Source organism: Colius striatus, chromosome 6 (genome assembly GCF_028858725.1).
Source record: "Colius striatus isolate bColStr4 chromosome 6, bColStr4.1.hap1, whole genome shotgun sequence".
Classification (NCBI taxonomy): domain Eukaryota; kingdom Metazoa; phylum Chordata; class Aves; order Coliiformes; family Coliidae; genus Colius; species Colius striatus.
The window spans coordinates 34,308,318-34,331,289 of record NC_084764.1 but is presented as its reverse complement, the minus strand read 5'-3'; the positions used below and the strand labels follow the sequence as shown (position 1 = coordinate 34,331,289).

Sequence of the window (22,972 nt, the reverse complement as noted above, 5' to 3'; positions counted from 1 at the left end):
TTATATTTATGATGTGTCAGCCTGCTTCTGTGTGAAGTCTCTTGGTAGACAAGGGTGCAGATCACAGTTGGCATTCTTCAGCCTTTCCACAGAAATGAAACCTGGAAGCAGTTAGATGAAGTGCTAACATTGATGAAGATATTAGACCTTGGGTTTGGGGTGAGAAGCGTGCCCTGAAAGGGGCCATAGTGAGGCTGGCAGAAGAATACTGGCAGAAGTGGCATGCAGGTTTTCTTGTACAACTTCTCAAACGATAATGGTCTCCTTTCTGCTTTTTACAAACATACCTGGTATTTAAGTGAGTCTATTTTGTAAGGCTGGGTAGTGTGGAGCTGTATGGAGTTTATTTTTAAAAAACAAATGTTCACATAGCATTTCCCCCTTTGAAGCTCAGTAGTGATGTGACTAGTTGGTATGCAAGTCATCTGTAGTTGTGTCATCACATTTCTCAAATGCAGTGGGTTTCAGTGGCTTGTGAATTTAGCTCTTCTCCTGAATGTACTGTTGTATTTGAGTATTAGTTTGACAGTGTATCTGCAGGCTTGTATAGTACAAGTACGTGCCACGTGGGCCTTGGGAATCTTCAATGAAAGCATTGCCTCTTGGGTTTCTGTGAGCTTTTTCCAAACAGTGTTTGGAGCCAAGACTAAGAAAATCCTCTGCCTCAGCCTCCACAAGGGTGTTTTGATGACTGGCAGCATGTGCAGTGACTCTCAGCAGTTCTTGCTGCTGCTTTTTGTTTGTCATTAGGTCAAGATGAGGGTTTTCTTTCAACTGTCAGTTTATTGTAGGTTTGCGTTAGTTTCAGGTTGGTTTGAGGCAAGTCCAGCAACCAGGCTCTGCTTTCCCAGCTGAGGCCAGGATACCATGGGAGGTAGCAGATACAGAGTTAGTAAACTCTTGAGTTTAAATTGTGAGCCACTATAAGTAGCACATTGTTTGTAATTTTTATTTCATTGAGAATGTCATTTACAAAAATAAATCATTTCAGAACTAACATAAAGGAACCTGCACAGGTTAGAGAGCAGAGCAGCAGCCCCTGTGCTAAGAGAACTGCAGCTCCTGTCTGCAGAGCAGAGATACTACCTGCCTGTTCAGTGGTAGGAGCAAGGATTACTTTTAAAATGTTGTAACTAGTAGCAGAGTGAATGTAGATGCGCTGTGGCAGCAGAGAGGCCAGCACAGGGCTGCGGTGCAAACTCAGCAGCATTGTCACAGAATGAGAGCACTATTGTAGCTTGCAAGTACGTTCCTATATATGGATCCCTTAAAAATACCGAGCAGTGCTCTGCAGGGAATTTAAGCTTCTTAAAAGCAATGTTTATCTTAATCTTTTGTGGGCTTACTGAAAGAAATTCACTGCCCACCAGTGGAAGACTGCTGGTGTAAGCCACCTGCACCTAACGCTGACAGATTCAAGGCTATTCATAGGACAGCAAGAAGAAAAGAAACTCCCAGCAATCCAAAATCCATACTTCCGAGTGAGCATATGCACAAGCACTTCTCTAGGCCTGGTTTTCCTGTATTTCAGCTTTCATTTGCTCCCAGGCAGCTCTGGAGGCTGCTACATACCGTACCAGAGCAACAGCTTGCTGCTGTTACCCTTGTGAGGGTGTCTCCTATGGAGGTGGCAGGAGTAGGACCAGATGATGCCTCCATGACTCATTGTGAAGTGATTTATCAACTTGCTCATTCACATCAAACTCTGAACAAGAGAGTGGCATTCAAAGGATTTAAGAGAACAATGCTTTTTTCTTTAATACTCATAGTATAGCGAGGTGGGCCCAATAAAACACGTGGTGGCTTGTGGATAGGCACATCTCATGGTAACACGCCTACTGTGGCGGTGAGAAAAGCAAGAGGGGGAGGTGTGGTGGCATGTAGAGCTGCAACGTCTGGAACTTGCTGCAGGTATTTGCTTTGTGAGGCCTCTGCTGCTCTACAGAGGGTGGCTGGGTGCTGCTGTGTGTGGCTGGGGCAGGTGTGGGATCTGCACTGCTGGGGAGTTTTTCAGAGCAGGTAAGGCAAACATTTTCTTGGAGCGCTGTAGGTGTTTTTTGGTGTTGAGAGAGTAGACAGCCTAGTTCTGCCGTGTTTGCTTTGTCTTTATGAAACCCTACAGTAGCTGCATACACAGTGTACACCATTAGCAAGCCACAGCTGAGACACAGTTGTTGAGAGAATGTAGTATGTGCAGGTGAACGCTTCTGCAGGGGAAAGGCATGGAAGAACTCAACGAAGATTTCACAAGCAGTATAATTTCTGGTGTTTTTCAAGTGACAGTGCTTGACTTAGAACCTCAGTGTATTTTCCAGACTTTAAGCCTTTTCTGTGAGTGTGTCTTTTATTGTTGATATTTTACAACTGGATAAAAACCCCCACACCATTTTCTTATTCTGTCTCTCCAGATCCTAATTTTGTACGTACTTTCCTTACCACATACCGCTCCTTCTGCAAGCCCCAGGAGCTGCTGAGTTTACTGATTGAAAGGTAAGCAGTGCTCGTCCTTTCTGAAGATATGGAAAGGCTTTGTGTATTTACCTGCTCCTTTTCTGCTCTGGTTCTCAGTGCCAATGTGGCAAATGTTTTAGTGAAGCTCACGGAAGAGTAACTTTTCAAACGGGATACGGCGATGCAAGGTTTTGATGCAAGCTTCCTTTCCCCAGTTGGTTAAGTCAGTGACCTGAATTAAGTATTAACTAGAACACTTGATGTGGAATTGAAATGTTTTGAACTGTTGAGAGTGTTTTTGAGTCTGACAGAATCTTGATGCAAATGAGAACAGAAGTATTCTAAACAGTTTGTTTGAAAGGCACAGACTCTAACTGTAAACAACATTTTAATACAGCGTGATAAAGCTGCTCTTAAGCTTTCTTCTAATCTTCATTTAATCAAGCTAGCAGGTAGTTAAAAACCTTACATCCCAGTCTAGACATCTTGCTAGCTAATGACCAGGGCAAGAGCTGGGTGTGTTGGCAGGGGAGGAGGCAGTTCCAGGCAAACTGGCTGTCAGACAGGTGCTTGAGATTCACCACACTGAATTTATTTCGTTTTTTTTGTAAATGCAATTGCTCTTCATGTCCTACATAAAGGGCTTGTGGTTTATCTTAATTGCCATCAGTTTGTTGGTGCTTTTATTCCTAGGTTTGAAATCCCAGAGCCTGAGCCTACAGAAGCAGACAGGCTGGCCATCGAGAAAGGGGAGCAGCCCATCGGCGCGGACCTGAAGCGATTTCGCAAGGAATATGTCCAACCAGTGCAACTCAGGTTTATTTGCCTTTAAATTTGTTCTCTTAAAGCCAGATTTGAGTTCACTGATTATATGGTGATCCTGGAGACAGTAATCTCTTCTGGAGACTGCTGTGCTGTCAAGTAGGGACTTATCACTGTCTGCAACCAGACTAATATCCCAAACCACGTTCTGATTAGTCATACTGACTTCTGTTGTTGTTGCAACTGTGCTTCGGTTCTCTCCTGCTCACAGCTGTGATCACCACCCACAAGAACACTGCGTGGCTGCTATGTAAAGCAGGTGTGATTGAATGGATTTTGTGTTAACAGTCCCTATAAAGATAGTTTTCTCCATTTCTTTTTTCTTTTTCCTCACTCCTACTGGTGTTTTACTCCCTTTCCCAGCCCTGTTAGTGTGTTTGCAGACTGACCCGGAGACTCTTGTCTACACTGCACATTGCAGTGGGCTGCAGTGAATCTTCAAGGTCTTGCTGACCAAGCTAACTTGGGGAACAATTCAACGTGAATTTCTAGCATGAATGAGGCAAATTGTTTTCCTGACAGTGAATCAAGTCAGGAGGGGACACAGGTCACAGGCAATATTTGCCAGAACAGTTTTTGCTGTTAAACTGTTTTTATTAGTCACATCAAGATGTTACTATTAATGGCAGATACTCTGAGCACAGTACCCTCAGTTAGTGCCATACCACACACAACCATCCATAGCTACTTGTTCAGAGCAACAGCAGTTTAATCCAAGTTGAAGGGTCACACTGATGTGCCACTACCTTCAAGGCAGGTGCTCAGAAAGCCACGTAGGGGTCTCGTTTTTGTCAAGTACCTGCCTGCATACATATGTATAAAAAGAAATGCAATTAAGAAATGTAAGTATATATGTGTGGAATTCTGTAGTTTTCATGCCTGTATGGGGGCCACCACCACCTTGGATGCAGTCCAGGTTATACAGCCTCGGTGTAACCTTGCTACTTGTGTGTGTTCATGGCCTTGTACATATTTATCAGGCTGTTGGTGTTCTCAGTTTATCAGCTCCTGTGAGTTCAGCAGGAGCTCTAGTCTCCAGAGTTATCAGCTCCTGAGAGAGCTTTGCAACCTGCCTCTGGGCACATACATGCCCTGATTTCAGCTTGCTGTTTTCTGGTAACTGTTTCTGCAACCATCTGCATAGGTGCCTTCAGAGCCCCTGCATAGAAACTCACACAGATTGGGCTTTTAGGACATAACTGAAGTTAAAATATCATTGTATCACTTTTGTTGCAGTTTTTTATAACCTCCTTTACCATCTAGGCTGGAAGTTGTTTGAGGACCTCTTTGCAGTGCCCCTTTGTATGGTACAAATGCATCTTCCTGCAGCACGGCTGACTGAGCAGGACAAGTGGTTACCAATGAACTGGAACGTGTAAAAAAACTTGGGGCAGCAATTAACCATATTTCATGCTCTTAATTTCCAAGCACAAGTCATCACTTTTGCCTTCACGTGTTATTATTGAGTTGAGACCTTTTGAACGATTCCAAAGTTTCCAGGGTCTTTGGTGTTGGTTTCTGGCTTTCTTTGAGAGATAAGGGCACTCTTATCATGACAGCTACTGTTTGCTGCCTAATTCATGCCGTGGCTGGTGAGCTGAGTCCCCTTCCCCGTGCCTGCTTGAGGAGGTGTGTTTTAAATCTGCTATTTATCACACACCCTTCTGTGGCTCACAGTTAATCTTTGAATTCAGGAGATACTACATGTTTCCAGTAGCTTGAAACTCTTAACTGTGTTACAGTTGAGAATAAGGCCCTGAATTTGAGCTGTTAGGTTGACATGCCCAGCACATTGTAAATTCCAATATTGTTAATAGCATTGACCTCTACTTCAGAGAGATCTGAGGTTTGGAAAGAAGGTGGAGAATATGAAGATGCTCATCCTTCCCTCCTCCCCCATCTCACAGCAAATGCTGTAGAGATGCTGTGCAGTGCACAGGCATGGGAATGGTCATATCTGACAAAATTAAGTGCATGTGAGATCATGGGAAAGTGGAGATGCTAAGCTGGAAATGCAGTCAGCAGACCCAGGCAGTCTTTCTTGCTTTTTCAGCGTTACTACCGTGATATCCCAAAGGCAAAGATGATTAGATGACATCCTTTATTGCTGCTATTGGGAACTTGTTTCAAAACATTGCTCCTTTTGACAGGTAGAAGCTGGCATTAATTTCCAGCCAAAATGATCTGTTTGGGTAGCCATTCTTTCATGGGATGAATCTTATTCTTTAACTTAGAGATTAGGAAGAGGAGAAATATTTAATTCTCCATCTGTTCACAGAGAGCACCCTTCATCTGCTGAGCTAAACCAGCCAACTTCTCTAGTGCTCTGACTCACAACAGACGGGCAGATCACAATCAGTTGTCAGCTCTGTCCCTCTCAGATGTTCATTCCTTGACTCAACAGCACTGAGCCACCACAAACAGTTTCATACTCAATTAGTTCTGGTTTACCTTAATATCCTGAGCTGGGAAGAGTGGAGGAGTTTTAACAGTGCTCTGCATATGGCTGAGCCACTTCTGCAAAGACAATGTGGCAGGAGTAACCATATCTCATTCTTTGCTGTGTCTGAGGCTGTGGGCTTTCCACTAACCTCATCATCCTGTCCCACTTGCTGAGTTGGCTCAAGGAACATGTGTTGTGTTAGCTGGCCCAGGAGATTTTTGCTCACCCCTCAGGTAAGGTGATATGGCACACTTGAAATAAAAAATGTGGAGGTACGAGCTCAACTTGTTTACCTGAAAAAGAGGCAAAACAGTTTTGCATTCTGATACACCCTCAGAGTAGAAGGCAGAAGAGCAGCTGTAGTCCACTTTGAGAGAGAGGGTTACTTGTTAGTAATCTGTTTAACAAAGTGTGGAGAAAACACGAAGCATTCTCTGAATTGTATGCTGAAAGGAAGTGCTGGATCTAGTGTGGCCATTTGTACAATTAAAGAGTTGTAAAAGAAGGGCAGTACACTTGCAACAACTTCCAAGCTGAAATTTGTGTGTAGGAAAGAAACAATTGCAGTTTTGTTTCTTACCAAATGGGAGATCCTAGTTAGTGTTTTTAGGTTTTTTAAACAAAAATACTAAAACTACAGTAGAAATACCAGTTTTGTCTGAGTTTGGTAAGTTTGTCCTCTTCTGAAACCTCCTCAACAGTAGCTTTCTTTATGTAAGAAAACCACCTGGGGACTTCTGCGACTATGGGTGCCATGCTTAATCTTTGTTCTACCCCTCTGTCCACATGTCTATATTGTTAGTTGACAACTATATTAATCAGCAATTTGGTTTTTTTGTGGAATTGTGCTTTGTTCAGTGTTTACGTGGAATAAGCCTCAGCAGTCCTTAAAACCAAACCATAACTGTTTTTTTCTCTCTTTCTTCAGGATATTGAATGTTTTTCGTCACTGGGTAGAGCACCATTTTTATGATTTTGAAAGAGATCTGGAGTTACTAGAGAGACTGGAGACATTTATCTCCAGTGTAAGAGGTATGGTCATTGGTGGTCCTGGTGTTCTTCCACATGTTTTTTTACAACCTGCTGGTCTAATCCTGCCAGGAGAATGTCCTTACACACATGAGTAATTTTAATGCCTTTAATTGAGCTGTTTATGAGACTCTCCTTTGCATGAGCAAGCTTTGGCCCAGAGCCTAAACAGCTACCAAAAATTACATCAAGCATTATGATATTTCTCTTCAGTGTATTTACTTCTGGACAGTAATGTTCCTCCTTGCCTGACCCTGCCATTCAGACTCTCACCTTCCTCCTCTCCCTGTTGTGTCTGTAGACAGCTCTTTCTCTGTTGGTTACTGAGGCTATTTTTTTCCCATCTCGTTCTTTTCCCATGTATTGAAAAGTTCCATCTGAAAATCCTTATCCTTTTAGGAGAGGATACTTGAGCTATTGGGTATTGCTTCTTCTGGAGCAATCCTTTATGAACTAGTAGATTGAGGGGTTTTTTGGCAGCCTGTGTGGAAGGTGACAGTGTTGGCATGTCAGTTGGAGTCGTTATCCTGGCAGTTCTAGCCTTTCCTTTTTAGATTGCCAAAATATACGTTGGGAAACATAATTCTGAGACAATCTTAGAGAATGGTAGTTTATCTTTTGCAGAGATCTCCATGCTAACTATTGCTGACCAGAGAGGAATAATTCCATTTTGGTTAGCTCTTTAAAGGCTGTTTCTCTTGAGATGGTGAATGTACTTCCCATCTTGCCCACCGATTTGTGTACTGTAAACGTTGCACTGTTACCATAAACACGTACTTGCCCAGCCTTTTTGTTCTGCAGTGCACTAGAACAGCATGTTGCAGAGATCTCACTTGAAGCTTGCTTACCTTTTTAGTTCCTCTCTAAGCAGAGAAGCCAGCAGTCAGTGTGGAGCTGGTTGCAGCTGGGGGGGAAAATAAAATACAGTGTATACAAGATGACTTTTTTCCAGTCAAATTGTCAGTAGATGCCTTTAAACTCAACTGGGCCCCCAAAAATTTGTTCACGAGTCTCTGTTTACCAACTGATACAGGTGCAACAGCCCATAAGAGCTGAAAGAAAAGGAACTACAAACCTAACACATTTGCATGCAGAAATGCAGAGTTTTGAGGGCACGTACAACTCCTTGGGGGGCTGGTTTTGTTATCAGAAGTCACTGGAGATGGTATTAAAAAATGAGGCGTTTTTAATGGTTTTTGTTTTGCAGGAAAATCCATGAAGAAGTGGGTGGAATCGATTGCTAAAATCATCAAGAGAAAGAAAGCTGCAGCAAATGGAGTCAGTCACAACATCACCTTTGAGAGCCCTCCTCCGCCCATCGAGTGGCACATCTGGCGCGTGGGGCACAGCGAGGCGCTGGACCTCATGACTCTGCACCCCATCGAGATCGCTCGGCAGCTCACGCTCCTCGAGTCCGACCTCTACAGGTAGGGACTGAGCTCAGCTGTGTGTCTCAGATTATTTGGGCAAGAAAGAGATGAGATTTGTAAAATGAGGGGGGGGAAAAAAAGCACATCCTCTTGACTTTCAGAGTTTATGGAAAGAGCCTTTCATGCCATCTGTTTGATACCAAAATAAGCAGGGAGGAAGAAAGGGTGGTTTTTATCTCCACATCAGCCTTCTGACAACATAAATAAGTACAGGAAGGACACTAAAATATTATGAGTGGATAACACTAACATGTATCATCTCCTCCTTAAAAGCAACGTTATTGTTATTAGTATAGTTTGTAACATTATATATTATTATATGCTATTGAAATAAAAGCTACATAGTGTTATATAATATAAAAAGCAACACATTATTAATGTAGCGTTACATTAATAAGAAATGCTTGTTGCATCATCAAATAAGAACACAATTGTCTCCTTTTCCTTTCTAACTGCACAGCAAAGGCCTTTGATATATATAGCTACACACACACACACACATATAGGGTCCTCTAATTCTGAAGAGGTTTTTCAGTCTGGTACTGTAAGAATTAAAGAATCACTATGGTTGGAAAAGACTTCTAAGATCATTGAGTCCAACCTTTAACCTCACTGCTGAGCCCATGACTAACCCATGTCCCTCAGCATCTTTTTGATATCTCTTGAATATCATCTCTGCATCTTTTGAATATCTCCAGGGGTGGGGGCTCCACCACCTCCCTGGGCAGCCCGTTCCGGTGCTCAACAACCCTCTCAGTGGAAAACTTCTTTGTAAAGTGCTCCACTGTCTTCTGGAGTAGAGCCAGCCTTGATATGAGACTCAGGTTTTGCTGGGTAGGAATTCTTTGAGGTCTTACAAAGCTCGAAGGTGAAGCATCTTTTCATGCTTCAGTGACAGCAGGTTCTCTATTGAAATCAGCCGCTTTTCTAGCAGATTGCTTCAAATACACCAGCTTCCCATTTGAAAAAAACCCAAACCAAACCAAACCTGTCTTCAAGATATTTTAGGGAAACTAAACTTTCTGCTTTGTAATTTTCTTATCTGCAAATGCTTATTCAGAAATGCCAGATTCAATTAAGATAAACCCCTTATTTCCTCCTGTGCTCAAACAGGCGTCAAAAGGTTGTTTTAAGTAACTGTTTTCAGTGGGTTAGATGGGACTGACTTTGCGAAATATCAGGTCAAGATTAAGGGAAGAAATCGTGTTTGAATGCAAACATGGGACTTAACAGTTATTCCTTGTATTGATCATTGTTGTGCATGTTGCTGTGTCATCACACCAGGGCCGTGCAGCCTTCTGAACTCGTTGGCAGTGTGTGGACTAAAGACGATAAGGAAATTAACTCCCCAAACCTACTGAAAATGATTCGTCATACGACAAATCTTACTCTGTGGTTTGAAAAGTAAGTACAGGCGGTGTAACAGCGTGGTGACATTAACTCCTCCTGAAATTCAGAGAGAAAAAGGTTGGAGTTGCATTGCCTTGACTCGGGAGCTGGCGATAGGGCGTTACTGGGATGGCAGGTTTGGGTTGGGGTGCGTGTGATGCCAGTCACGTGAGACTGGAAGACTTCTTTTCCAGTGATGACTCCATGGTCAGTATGGGTGCTATGTACTTTTCTACAGTACATCAAAGGCTGTCAAAGACAGTGCAGGACTCAGCACTGCTTGTCTACATCTCTGATGACGGCACTGTTGTGTCTGTCCCTTTATCTTAGTCTGTCTCCCTTCTTGTATGAAGCCATGGAATCACAGAATCACTTTGGTTGGAAAAGGCCTTTAAGCTCCTCGAGTCCAAGCCCGCCCCTCACCCTGCCCAGCCCACCACTAACCCACAGCCCTCAGCACCTCAGCTTCACGGCTTTGCAATAGCTCCAGGGATGGGGATTCCCCCACCTCCCTGGGCAGCCTGGCACAGGGGCTGACAACCCTCTCAGGGAAAGAGTTCTTCCTCAGCTCAAATCTAAACCTTCCCTGGGACAACTTGAGCCCATTTCCTCTTGTCCTGTCTTTCATTACTTGGGAGAAGAGACTGACCTCCAGTTTGCTACAACCTCCTGTCAGGGAGTTGCAGAATGCTCATGTCTCCCCTCAGCCTCCTCTTCTCCAGGCTGAACACCCCCATTCCCTCAGCTGCTCCCCACCACACTTGTGCTCCAGCCCCTCCCCCAGCTCCGCTGCCTGGCTCTGGACATGCTGCAGCCCCTCTGAACACAGCACTCGAGCTGCAGCCTCCCCAGAACCCAGCACAGGGGGACAATCCCTGCCCTGGTCCTGCTGCCACCCCAGTGCTGACACAAGCCAGGATGCCCTTGGCCTTCTTGGGCACCTGGGCACACTGCTGGCTTGTGTTCAGCTGCTGTTGAATAAGTTACCCAGGTCTTTTTCCAATGGGCAGCTTTGCAGCACCTCTGCCCCAGCCTGTTGCACTGTCTGGGGAAGGAAGATGATGAAGTACTACTGAGAACATAGATAATGCTGATGTCAGAAGGGTGTAGCACCTCAGATGTGTATACCTAACCCACGGAGCTGAAAATGCCACTGCATATACAGTGGCAGAAGAGATACCCTAGTTGCCTGGATCCCATTCAATTCCCCTGCTCAAGGGAAATGTGCTTTAGCAAGGAAGAGCTCTAGAGGGCACTTCCAACACCCACTATTCTGGGAATCTGTGATTTTGTTTGTAGTTCACTTGATTATTTTACAGGCTATGCCAAAACCTTTCTTGACTTTCCAACTTGAACACATGTAAGACGTGATTACATAAATTTATGCTTGAGATTCTTGAAAGAAAGCCAAAATGTGCATATACTGGATGTACTGTACAGTCTTTGCTTGAAAAAAAAAAAAGATTTAGTATCCAGCAAAATGTCAGCTTTTATTCATCAGTGTTTCTCTAATTATTTCTTTTAATTAGGTGCATCGTGGAAACAGAGAACTTTGAAGAGAGAGTGGCTGTGCTGAGCAGGATCATAGAGATCCTGCAGGTGTTTCAAGATCTGAATAACTTCAATGGTGTTTTAGAGATTGTCAGTGCAATGAATTCTGTGTCAGTGTACAGACTAGATCACACATTTGAGGTAAGTTTTGGGCATTGCTTTGGGGGGGGAGGGGGGGTGAAAAGCCAAATAATCAGAATCTAGATATGTGTCACACTCACTTCTGAAGGAAAATCTGCAGTATCATAGAATGGCAGGGGTTGGAAGGGACCTTTAGAGATCATCTCCATGTCACACTTGCTTCCATGGAGGAAAACAAGTGTGAAATGTTATTTATGAGAAAACATGAGATGGGCTGGATGTCTCCAAGGGTTTGTAATGGGAAGTGAAGCTTTTTGGCAGATGTTTTCTCACTTGTGTTCAGCCCTAAAAGTGGAAATGCTGTGGCCATTCTGTTGTTGTTCCTTAACCTGTCTGAAATGAACCTGTTGCTTCAGTCCAGTTTTGTATGGGTATGAAAAAGCAGAATTCTAGGGCTGAGAACCCTGGAACACTTTAACGGTTTCTACCTACAGAAGAAATTTGGGGGTAGGAGGACATGGGGAGGGGATAGCTAAAACTCAGATTTCAGTTGATCACAAGAACTTCTCTTGGATGAGAGAGTCCCAGAAAATTCAGACTGTCAGAGACAGACAAATACCCACTGAAATGTTTTAGATGGACAATGGGAAGAGAAGCTGCTACACAAGCGGTGGACTCTCATTTTTCCCTTGCCTAGAAAAGAAATGCCTAGGATGTGGCAGCAAAGCCTCCCTTGACTATCATGGAAAGGAGCATGAATAAATATTTTGGGTTTTGCATGTCTTTGAAAGGCAGTATGAGGCTTTTCAGTTAAGTGTTTGATTTTTATTAAAGAGACAGGATTATGCTGGTACAGTTGATAGACCAAATAATATGAGGCTGTTTACAGTAGCCTCATGCCTCACATGCCTGAACTGCTGTACTGATAGTGCTGTAGTCCAGAGCAAAACATTTACAAAAGAGGTTCTTTCAGGTCTGCATCGTGCTCCCTCAGTTTTGCTAAGAGAGCTGGGGAATTGCCTGTCTTTTTTGCTAACCATCCTATTGACAAGATTTGCACAGCTTTTCTTTTCTTCTTTGACAACTCAGGCACTACAGGAAAGGAAAAAAAAAGTTTTGGATGAAGCAGTAGAATTAAGTCAAGATCATTTTAAAAAGTATCTAGCAAAGCTGAAGTCCATCAATCCACCCTGTGTGCCTTTCTTTGGTAAGTAACACGAGGGCAGGCTGACGTGTGTGTTGGCAGTCTTAAGTTGTTTGGTGCAGAGGTGTTAAATAGTGCTTAAAGTGTTTAGCTCTAAAAAAGACCAAATCTGTGATACAATGTGTGACTTTTGGCTTCCTGAGTTTGTAATGATTTTAGACTTCATAGAATAGTTGGGGTTGGAAGATTGCATGGTTCCAAACCCCCCCCACCTTGGGCAGTGTTACTTTCCACCAGACCAGGTAAAACACCTAGGGTCTTTTTCTATGGAAGTCGGTGGTATTCTATTGATATGCATATGCCCTTACTTTGTTAAACACTGCCTCCCTCCACATTGGTGTTCTGGTTTTGGCAGTGACCTGAAGATGGATTTTTTTTTCTAAACTCAGTAGCTCATGTGAAGGAAATAAAACATTTTAATAATTCATTGTTCCTATGTAAAATGCAGACTTCATTCAGTCTTGCCAGCTGATAAACTGTTGGGATGTTAAAGGGAATGGACTGCAGATGCTCAGGCTTTGGCATTCTTCAAAAAGAACAAAATCGGCTCTTGGGAATGAAAATTAACTTTAAAAAATCCCTTTTTCTTTCTCAGGAATATACCTAACAAATATTTTGAAGACAGAAGAAGGGAATCCTGACTTCCTTAAAAGACAAGGGAAAGAATTAATTAACTTCAGTAAGAGAAGAAAAGTGGCTGAAATTACAGGAGAGATTCAGCAGTATCAAAACCAGCCTTACTGTTTACGGGTAGAGCCAGAAATTCGGGTAATCAAACATTAAATATCTGTTTTGGGGATAAGAAAGGGAAAAGAATGTACAAGACAAGAAATTGCCAAATAATCTTTTAGCACTAGCCCTAATCTTGCAAGAACAGTGGCCATCGGAAGAGAGGGGACAGTGGCTGGTAGACAACCAAGTACCACCACAAAGGACTGGCCAAAAGTGGGGATTTACTTCCTTGGATTCCATGTTCTGAGTCTTCTTCATTCTGTTACTGTTCTGCAGCCTGACATCAGTGAGGTTTTTTTGGCAACAAAACAGAATGAAGAAGACACACTTGACTAAACAGAATAACTTATTGGAGAAAAATTGGTTCCTTTGACCTAAAATGCTCTGTGTGTGCCAGAGTCCTTTCGACATTTTTTTATGACACCTCTGACCAAAGTCTGCAAACCCTGCTCACAGTCAGGGGACACGTAGGCCAGCACAGATACTGACAGTCATTCAACATGGCAGAGCTGAGCAAGTGTGGGGAGGCACCAGGGCCAGACAGTATACTTCAGGAGTGAGAGCATACTTGTGTGGTCACCTGCCTTAGACAAAGCCTAGTGAATCCTTCCCCTCTACTCTGCCCTGGTGAGGCCTCATCTGGAGTCCTGTGTTCTGGGCTCCCCAGCTCAAGAGAGACAGGGAACTGCTGGAGAGAGGCCAGTGCAGGGCTGCCAAGATGATCAAGGGACTGAAATATCTCTGTGAGAAGGAAAGGCTGCAGGACCTGGGGCTGTTCAGCCTGGAGAAGGCTGAGAGGGGGCCCTTATTGGTGCTTATCAATGCCTGAAGAGTGGGAGTCAAGAAGATGGGGCCAGTCTTTGTTTTGTAGTGTCCAGTGGTAGGACGAGGGGTAACGGACAAAAGCTGGAACACAAAAAGTTCCACTTAAACTCAAGAAAAAGCTTCTTTGGTGTTGAGGTGAGGGAGCCCTGGCCCAGGCTGCCCAGGGAGGCTCCTTCTTGGGAAGTTTCCAGACCTGCCTGGACACGTTCCTGTGCCACCTGATGGAGGGGAGCCCGCTTTAGCAGGGGTTTGAGCTGGATGAGCTCTGCAGGGCCCTTCCCACCCCCAGCTTGCTGGGATTCTGTGAATCCCAGATAATTTAAGGGAAGATGCTGAAACAAGAAGCCAGGTAACAGTAGGGAGGTGTTTTTATATGGAGGTAATAATGACTGAAAAGCCTAGCTTAAGTACCCAGCCCTACTTCCTAAGTGCATGGCTAATTGTCACCTTCTCTATATAAAGCAGTGTGGGCAGCTCTCAGTCCCAGCTGGTGAACATCAGCAAGCAGGAAGCAGCAAAGGAGTTGGTTACATGGAGAATGAAATGAGCAATAATGCTGCCTTTAAAAATGTTGTTTGCATTGGAGGTTTAATTTCTGTGGACATGTCTGGGAAGGGCTTAGATTTACAGTATTGTTAAGCCAAGAAGTACATTTAAGTTCATGGGATGACAGCATTTCTGCTGCCAAAAGAACAACTGTCAAATGCTGTATCTCACCACCCAGAGACTGCCACTGCATCAGGAGCAGCCAGTGCAGGGCTGCTGGGCTCTGTCCCATTCCGTGCCCTCAGTGCCACTCCTATCCTTGCCATGCCTCCCCTCCAGCCCTTGTGCTGGAGCACCATGCTCTGTCCCTGCCTCTGGCCTTCCTGCTTTTGTCCTGCATCCCTTCTTTGTCTTTGTAGTTCACTGTTCACATCCAAAGCACCTCTGAGAAATGGCACCAGCACGGCTTTTGCCTCCACAGCTCCAGCATCTGGATTTTGCTCCTTCCCAGATCCATGTTGTTGAGGCAAGTGTAGTGGATGCTGTTGCCTGGCCTTTATCACTGCTGTGCAGGATTCACTAGGCAAAAATACTAGCAAACAATTTACAGAAGACTTAAATTTCCATTTCTTTGACTCAAGGTCATTCTTTTGTGTCAGAAAACAGAGCATGAGCTTGAGTGTTTCATGCACTGGATTGTCTTGTGTGTGTTTCAGGGAAGGTTTTTCCTCTGTTTTTCCTGGAGCTAAGCTTCACAATAGCGAAAAGCTAGATTGTTTTTTCCTTTGGTCAGTGAATTAGGAGCATTTCATTCAAATTCTATGTGCATGCTTCTTTTTGAATTGTTACTGATGCCCTTGTTTCATTTAGAAATTCTTTGAAAACCTCAATCCTATGGGGAAGATACCAGAAAAAGAGTTTACAGATTACCTGTTCAACAAGTCGTTAGAAATCGAGCCGCGAAACTGCAAGCAACCACCTCGCTTTGTAAGTCTCGTCCTGCAAACAAACTGCCTGAAACCACTAGCCACTGTGAAAAGGAAAGTGTACTTCACTCAATCAGCTATTTATATTTCCTTCAGAATTCGGTATCATGAGATGATTTTCCAGCAAAACTTGATTTAAAAGTACTTTTACTTCAATGAACAGGTTTTTTTTCCCCCAAAGCCTAAAATGTAACTGTTTAAATTTGGGGTTCTTACCACACAGTCATTTGATGGAACACGTGGTAACGTTTCTTAGTTCACAGTATCAAAGAAATGTTATGAAACATGAATTGAAATACTGATTTTATACATAAGTAGTATTACACTTTCTCTAAGTGGAAGCCAATTTCTCTTTTTCTTTTGTGTAAACGTTTTGCTTGGTTGCATAAACCAAAGAATTGACCAGGTGCAGCCTTTTTGCCAAACAAAATACAGTTCAGTTCAAGGGAGCAGCAATTCTGCCTTTAAAAAAAATAGCTATTGGAGCCCAGGGTTCTTTTTTTAAGCATAAAGTTGCTCTAGAATACTTGGGGTTTAGATATTGGAATTGTACTGGAGACATCTCTGACTTTGGGGAGAGCACTTTAGCAGTCTCCTGTTAGAGGAATGAGTAAGGTGGTGTTACAAATGCAGGAAGAAAATTACTGTTGCAAAAGTGCTGCTTACAGTGGTTTCTCTTAAAATATTTTCTACAAATAGATATCCATGCTGCCAGTCTCACTCAGCTGAGCATCGATGCTTTATAGTTCACCAGTCCCAAACTAGACATTCTTACTGGAATTGGAGGCAGGTCCAGATCTGGGTCTTGTAACGCGGTGAAGCCGTGCATGTCACCATGGGATGGGAACACAGTTCACTTTCAAAGGGTTGGCTTTGATCTGTGCTGTGTTACACTTGAGTCTAATGAGGCTCCTTTCATTCACACCACTGAGGTGTGTCTAAGAATTTTGTCCTGACTAACCCAGAGGAGGTAGACAACGTGTGTCCCAGCGTGTCCTTGATCTCAGACACACACAGCGGCCTGATGACCTTCTGTGATAAAAGCACAAAGCATCTCTTACAAGATGTTGTTAGAAGGCTCTTCTGCAGGCCTGGGGGAGCACTTGAAAGGACTCTCTCCCAGGGTTGTGCCTTGCTCTTCGCTGTGTCTTGTCCTGATTGGAAACCCGAGTCTGCATTCTTCATAGCTGGGGGGAGACAAAAGATTAAATTAGTTTTAAAATATTAAGCTGGGGAAAAAAGATTTATTGAGCTTTTCAGTAAACTGCTGCTGTACAGGTAACAACGTACCTTAAGTCAATTGTAGAAAGGCTGTACTGCTTTTTAAGGTGTATTTGAGAAGTACTTTTGAATAACACCCCGTAGAGACGTGGCAGTTCTGCTGGCTGAGATGTCAGCAGTACTACCCAGCTCTGCTTTCTCCAGCCTAGAAAAACAACGTACCCCCTGAAATCTCCCGGGATCAGGCCCAATACGGGCAGGCATGGCTCCACCTCTGGCACCTTGAGAAGTCATCCCTTGCCTCTGGAAAAGGAACCCAGCAAGATAAGTTTCAGCAGAATCACTGAGGCGGAGCATGAAACGGCAGCGTCGGCACCGACGTCTCCCAACACACCGTCTACACCGCCAGTGTCTGCCTCTTCAGACTTCAGCGTGTTCCTGGACCTCGATCTCAACAGTTCTTATGGTAAATGTGCTATGGGTTTTGATAAGGGGTAATGAACAAAAGTTGGGACACAAAAAGTTCCACTTAAACACAAGGAAAAAGTATCTTTGTTGCTGAGGTGAGGGAGCCCTGGCCCAGGCTGCCCAGGGAGGGTGTGGAGGCTCCTTCTCAGGAGGTTTCCAAAAGCACCTGGACACGTTCCTGTGCCCCCTGTTCAAGGGCAACCTGCTTTAGCAGGTGGCTGGGCTGGGTGAGCTCTGCAGGGCCCTTCCAACCATGCTGGGATTCTGTAATCATTGGTGTTGCTGTCCCTCAGGCTGCCAAGGTGTGTTGATGCGTACACCAGCCTGTTAAAAGCAGAAGTTGCAGAATTTAGTTGTGTGTGACATTTTTGTGTGAGTGCTCAGTTTGGAAACCCCTGCTATAAGGAGTTAAGTAACACTGGCATTGCCAGGCTTTTTTGCCTATGGGAGCTGAGACAATCTGCTATGGGAGATGGTCCCCATGAGGCTGTCCCATGCAGGGGACGTGCCTACTCTGCCACAGACAGTATTGAGATGATGCTGAGGACCGGGCATCCCCTTCAGCGCCAGTTTCTGGAGTGATCCCAGGGACTGAACACACTTGAGTGCTTCTGATTTCATCCCCTTTGGAGGGAATCCAGTCTTGTGTGTTTTGAGATGAGTTCCAAAAGTGGGGATAGTCAGGGCACTCACTCCAAAACACAGTCTAGATTTAAAGAATGACACTTGGATGAACTGATAATGCTCTCAAGCTTTGCTTGTAGCTGTGAGCAGCTGCCTGGTCCTGAAAGCAGCGTGTGCCAAATCTTGGCCCTGCCCCAGAGGGCAGGGAGGGTTGCAGAGGCTGCAGAGTGGGTTAATTAAGCCTAGGATGGCAGGCAAAAGGGATGAACAATTCTTATTTGGCAAATGTTGAGGACATTTGGGCATCAGAGGAAGTGAACATCAACATGGTAGCATCAGAGCAGGGTACAATAATGAAGTTTAATTCCCAGCAAAACTAAATCTGCAGTTCAGGAATATTTTACATGGGAGAGTTTAATTCATGGTAGCAGTAGTTAAACTCGGGGGTTGTGGTGGTTTCTGAGGTCAATCACTTTGTGTGCTGTAGTGCAGCTGTTCTGCCTGGAAAGTCTGTAATCTCTTTTTCATTGAACAGGTAACAACAGCATCTTCGCTCCTGTCAGTTTGCCACAGTCGAGTGAGTACCGTAACTCTGTTAAATGTTTCACTTCACTCTGCTGCTCCTGGTTTCAGGAGAGCTGAATGGGAATTAAGATGTGAAATCTGGGGTCAAAACGTGGGCTGTGTTCATCAGGGTTCTGAGAGGATTCTTTTTGTACAAGTTTAAAGTTAAGTGTCCAGTAAAGTGGCAAGTAAAGCCTAAAAATTCTCAGTCTGGGTTTGGTTTGGTCTTCTTCCCCCAGGCCTTAGCACGATTTTGCTTCTATTTTGAATGTCCTTGGTGATTATTTTGTTTGACTAATGCTGCAGAAGAAGCAATCTGCTAATTTCATGGTACCACTTAGTGAAGATAATTGTTCTGTTGCTGGGAACGAGGAGGCTTTTTTCTTTTTGTACCCCAGCTGTGAGACATCCTGTGTTGATCTGTGTTTTCAGCGTCTCTTTTTACTCCTTTATTACACAAGCAGATAGACTTTTTTATAACATGATTACAGTTTCAAGCTGGAGAGTACAGGTGGTGCCTAATGTACTGATACAGAACTCTCTCTGCTGAGAGGAAAAAGGAAAGGTGTGACAAAAGGTCAGGGAGTGGTTTTATTTCTTAACTTGGAGGATTCTTTTTTCTCCTCTGTTAAAAGGAGGGACTGGAAATGTAGGAGTTAATGTGATTACTTCAGTATCTAATCCTCCTGCTTTAGAAGTGTTGCAGAGCTGTTAACAGAGCCTCTAAATCTCCAAATTTGAATGTGTACCCATATGGCAGAGGGAACAAACCTCCACTCCAAAGTGCCACCCAGGCACGTGGGCACACTGCAGGCCCTGTGCTGAATGGGGTGACTTCTGCAGTATCAAGAGGATTGAAGAGACAGTGAAGTGCTCACTGGGAGCTCACTTAATTTTCCTGTCCTTTAGCATTGCCTGCTAAAAAGGTTCTGGAAATAGGAGATCACTTTGTGAGGTCTATATCTGATTAAAGAAACAAATGAGGACTTTGTACAACTGAAGTTAATGGTTCTTTGAGCACAAAGACCTGCTTATTTGAGTTGCTTCTACTTGGGTTTTGATATTCCAGCATACATTCTTCAGACTTTGCACAAGCAGTGAAATACCTGCTTTTTTTCTCTGCAGAGACTTTCTTCAGCTCGTGGGGTAGCTTTCCTAAACTAAGTGACGAGCCTCAAAACCCACCTCCACTTCCTCCACGAAAAAAGATGGATCAGGATGCTTCCAATGCAAAGGTATTTCTCTCCTCTGCTGACTAACTTGGATAATAAATCAGGGAACATCTAGAATCATGGAATTGTAGAATTGTTTAGGTTGGAAAAGATCTTTCAGATTATCAAGGCTAACCATTAAGCCAAACAGACTTTGCTGTCTAAAAGACTTCGAAATGCAGTGCTCCAGTTGCCCTTTTGAAGTTTGTTTCAAGTGTCTGATTCACCACAGACTGTGCTGCCATTCAGCCAGATCTGGACAGGCTGAGAGTTGGGCAGAGAGGAACCTCCTGGGGTTCAACAAGGGCAAATGCAGAGTCCTGCATCTAGGGAGGAACAACCCCTGCACCAGTACAGGCTGGGGGTGACCTGCTGGAAAGCAGCTCCAGGAGAGGGACCTGGGAGTGCTGGTGGGCAGCAAATAAACGTGAGCCAGCAATGTGCCCTCATGGGCAAGAAGCCAATGGCATCCTGGTGAGGGCATCAAGAAGAGTGTGGGCAGCAGGTGAAGGAAGGTTCTCCTACCCCTCTGCCCTGGTAAGGCCTCATCTGGAGTTCTGTGTCCAGCTCAAGAGAGACAGGGAACTGCCGCAGAGAGGCCAGCACAGGGCTACCAAGATGATCAGGGGGCTGGAGCATCTCTATGAGGAGGAAAGGCTGTGAGACCTGGGGCTGTTCAGCCTGGAGAAGAGAAGGCTGAGGGGGGACTTTATGAACAGTGATAAGTACTTAAAGGGTGGGTATCGAGAGGGTGGGGACACACTTTTTTTCTATAGTGTCCAGTGACAGGTCAAGGGGTAACGGGCACAAGCTGGAACACAGGAAGTGCCACTGGAACAGGAGGAGAAACTCCTTTGTTGTTGAGATGAGGGAGCCCTGACCCAGGCTGCCCAGGGAGGGTGTGGAGGCTTCTTCTCAGAAGGTTTCCAAACCCACCTGGACACATTCCTGTGCCCCCTGATCGAGGGGAACCTGCTTTAGCAGGGGATTGGGCTGGATGAGCTCTGCAGGGCCCCTCCCACCCCCACCATGCTGGGATTCTATGCCCAAACTCTGCCAGCTGCTTTAGGAGCACAGTGGTTGCACTCACATCAAAGGCAGGGCTGTGGCAGTACCATGCTTTTGACAGCCCCAGGAGCAGAGTGCTGTCAGTCAGACACTCCTCTGCCTGCACAGCCACATTTCTTACAATGTTATCTTCTCTGTAACGTTGTAGGGAAGTTTAAAGCCGGATGACGATCCCCCAGCAATCCCACCTCGGCAGCCTCCACCTCCAAAGATCCAGCCTCGTGCTCCTGCTCACACCGGCACCTTTGACCAGCCGCTGCACAGCCCCCCTCCTCCACCCCCCCGGGACCCTCTACCTGACACCCCACCGCCAGTTCCTCTCCGCCCGCCCGAACACTTCATCAACTACCCCCTGAACCTGCAGCCGCCGCCGGTGGGACGCCTGCACAGGGACCCAGACTGGCTGCGGGAGGCCAGCACGGGCCCCAGCTCTCCGGGCACCCCTCCCAGCACACCCTCCCCCAGGCTGCTGCGCCGCTGCTGCGTCCTCAGCGCCAGCCACAACAACCTGGCCCACCCGCCCGCGCCCCCCGTCCCCCCCCGGCACAATTCCAGCCCTCAGTTACCAAAACTGCCACCAAAGACTTACAAACGGGAGCTCTCCCACCCTCCTTTGCACAGACTGTCTTTGCTAGAAAACGCAGAAACTCCTCAATGACTGTAGCCGCTGTAGTCATTGACACTGGAATAGTATTTGTAAAGTTCCTTTTGTTTTGTTTGTTTGTTTTATTTATTCAGAAAAACAAAGGCAGTGTCTTTTAGTACTTTCACAAATGACGCTCTTAAAGTGCTGCTGGTCAACAACAACACACCCAACTAAGTTTAAATGGGGGGGGGGGGAAACAAGACCACACTCAGACAGACAGACACACACACAGACAGACAGACACACACACACACAGAGTCACACACACTCCAGCCCGACAGCATTACCCTCAGGTGACCAGCAGCACGGCCTTGTTTCACACCCACAGTGCCCACGGTTATGCCAGTATACAAACCAGGCCTTTTGCACTGCAAACTACACTAAAGGAGTTTAAACTGACATCAGTTCATTGCACTGAGCCAAAAAAACACAAAAGGTGTGTCTGTGGAGTTGTTGTTTGTTTGTCAGATTTGAGCACTAGTGGCCTTTGGGGTTTTTAAAAAAGACAACCAGGAAAACAAGGAGCAATGGGCTGCCTTCACCCGTTGTCACTTGCCTTCTGACGGTGTAAGCTCGGAGGCTCGTGGGTGAGAGCTGCTCTCCTCAAGTATTGTCATGCTGTGTCTTAATTGCCATTGATTTGTTGCTGAGAAGGAGAAACGAATCTAAAGTATCAGGTGGAAATCTAAATACCAAAATCATTCTGTTGGCCTTGGTTATTTGCAGAAAGGGTGAGCGGGGACGGAGCGTCTCGGATGCGGGAAAGGATCCCCACTGCTCAGCATGCATCCTGTTCAGATGTGCCTTTTTGTTTCGGTAGGAGAAGAGAGGTCTTAAGCTAAAGAGTTGTATGCTGTCCTGCAGAACAAAGCTCCCTGCCGTGTATGTACAATTGTTTATATTGTATATTTACAGATCGTGCTAATAACCTGTATAAATGTAAGTGACTTGAGGCCTATAATACAGTCTGCTACTCTTGCAACCTCCTAGGGTCAGAAGCGTTTCCTCTGGCTTAGGGACAGTCTCGCCTTCCAAACCTAATACCTTTCTCTAGATCTCACTTCACTCGATCGTGAGCCCGTTTTGGACATTGGTAGCATTTAAACCAGCAAACACTTAAAGCTTTATTAAACTTTTTAAACTGATAAGTGAATGGAACTTTTCTTTGCCAGTCGAACGACTTGTTTGAACCGGTGTGAGAGTGGGTCTGTTTCACTGGTAGTACTGTAGCAGCATTTATAACGTGGCCAGAAGCCACATTTTATTTACTGGTCTGTGGCCTTTTACTGTGCTTTGTATCAGAGTTCTTAACAAGATTAATAAATCACCCCAGTCTTAATTTGTAAGAACTTGAGCAGTGCGTGTTCCTTGGAAGGACGAGGTTGGGAATTGCGTTTGGTTCAGCCTCTGGCGATACAGAAACACCCCAGTTTTCCACGCTGCTCTTCTCAGCTTTGGTTGGCCTTTGGTCTGCAGTTGGGCCTGGCAGCTCCCTGGGAGTTTAAGCATCCATCCCCTGTGCCTGTTAACCTGCCAGACACCTCAGCCCCTCGGCAGGTACAGCAACACACGTTCCCAAGCCAACTGCTTGGCCACCAAAGCGGTTAAAAGCAGTCGGATTCCCACCAGTATGGTTTGAGAGAATGCCAAGGTAGCGATAAATTAACATTCTGGTGACTTCATAATTAGAGGGATAGAGACAAAGAGGAAAACGCTAGAGAGGGGAAACTTGAATTGCTGG

The 22,972-nt window shown here is 45.0% G+C and overlaps 1 protein-coding gene across 1 annotated transcript in view; it reads left to right on the top strand.

The window, feature by feature from the left end:
* Positions 1 to 22,379, top strand: part of SOS2 (SOS Ras/Rho guanine nucleotide exchange factor 2) — a 59,319-nt gene extending 36,940 nt beyond the window's left edge. Inside the window, exons 11-23 of the mRNA XM_061998559.1 lie at positions 2,409 to 2,490; positions 3,145 to 3,267; positions 6,645 to 6,748; positions 7,953 to 8,172; positions 9,460 to 9,579; positions 11,094 to 11,256; positions 12,286 to 12,403; positions 12,996 to 13,168; positions 15,314 to 15,430; positions 16,855 to 17,116; positions 18,278 to 18,319; positions 19,432 to 19,541; positions 20,734 to 22,379. Of these exons, the coding sequence (XP_061854543.1) occupies positions 2,409 to 2,490; positions 3,145 to 3,267; positions 6,645 to 6,748; positions 7,953 to 8,172; positions 9,460 to 9,579; positions 11,094 to 11,256; positions 12,286 to 12,403; positions 12,996 to 13,168; positions 15,314 to 15,430; positions 16,855 to 17,116; positions 18,278 to 18,319; positions 19,432 to 19,541; positions 20,734 to 21,243 (2,144 nt within the window). The 3' untranslated portion in view covers positions 21,244 to 22,379. The remainder of the gene's footprint in view (positions 1 to 2,408; positions 2,491 to 3,144; positions 3,268 to 6,644; positions 6,749 to 7,952; positions 8,173 to 9,459; positions 9,580 to 11,093; positions 11,257 to 12,285; positions 12,404 to 12,995; positions 13,169 to 15,313; positions 15,431 to 16,854; positions 17,117 to 18,277; positions 18,320 to 19,431; positions 19,542 to 20,733) is intronic.
* The last annotated feature ends 593 nt before the right edge of the window (positions 22,380 to 22,972 follow it).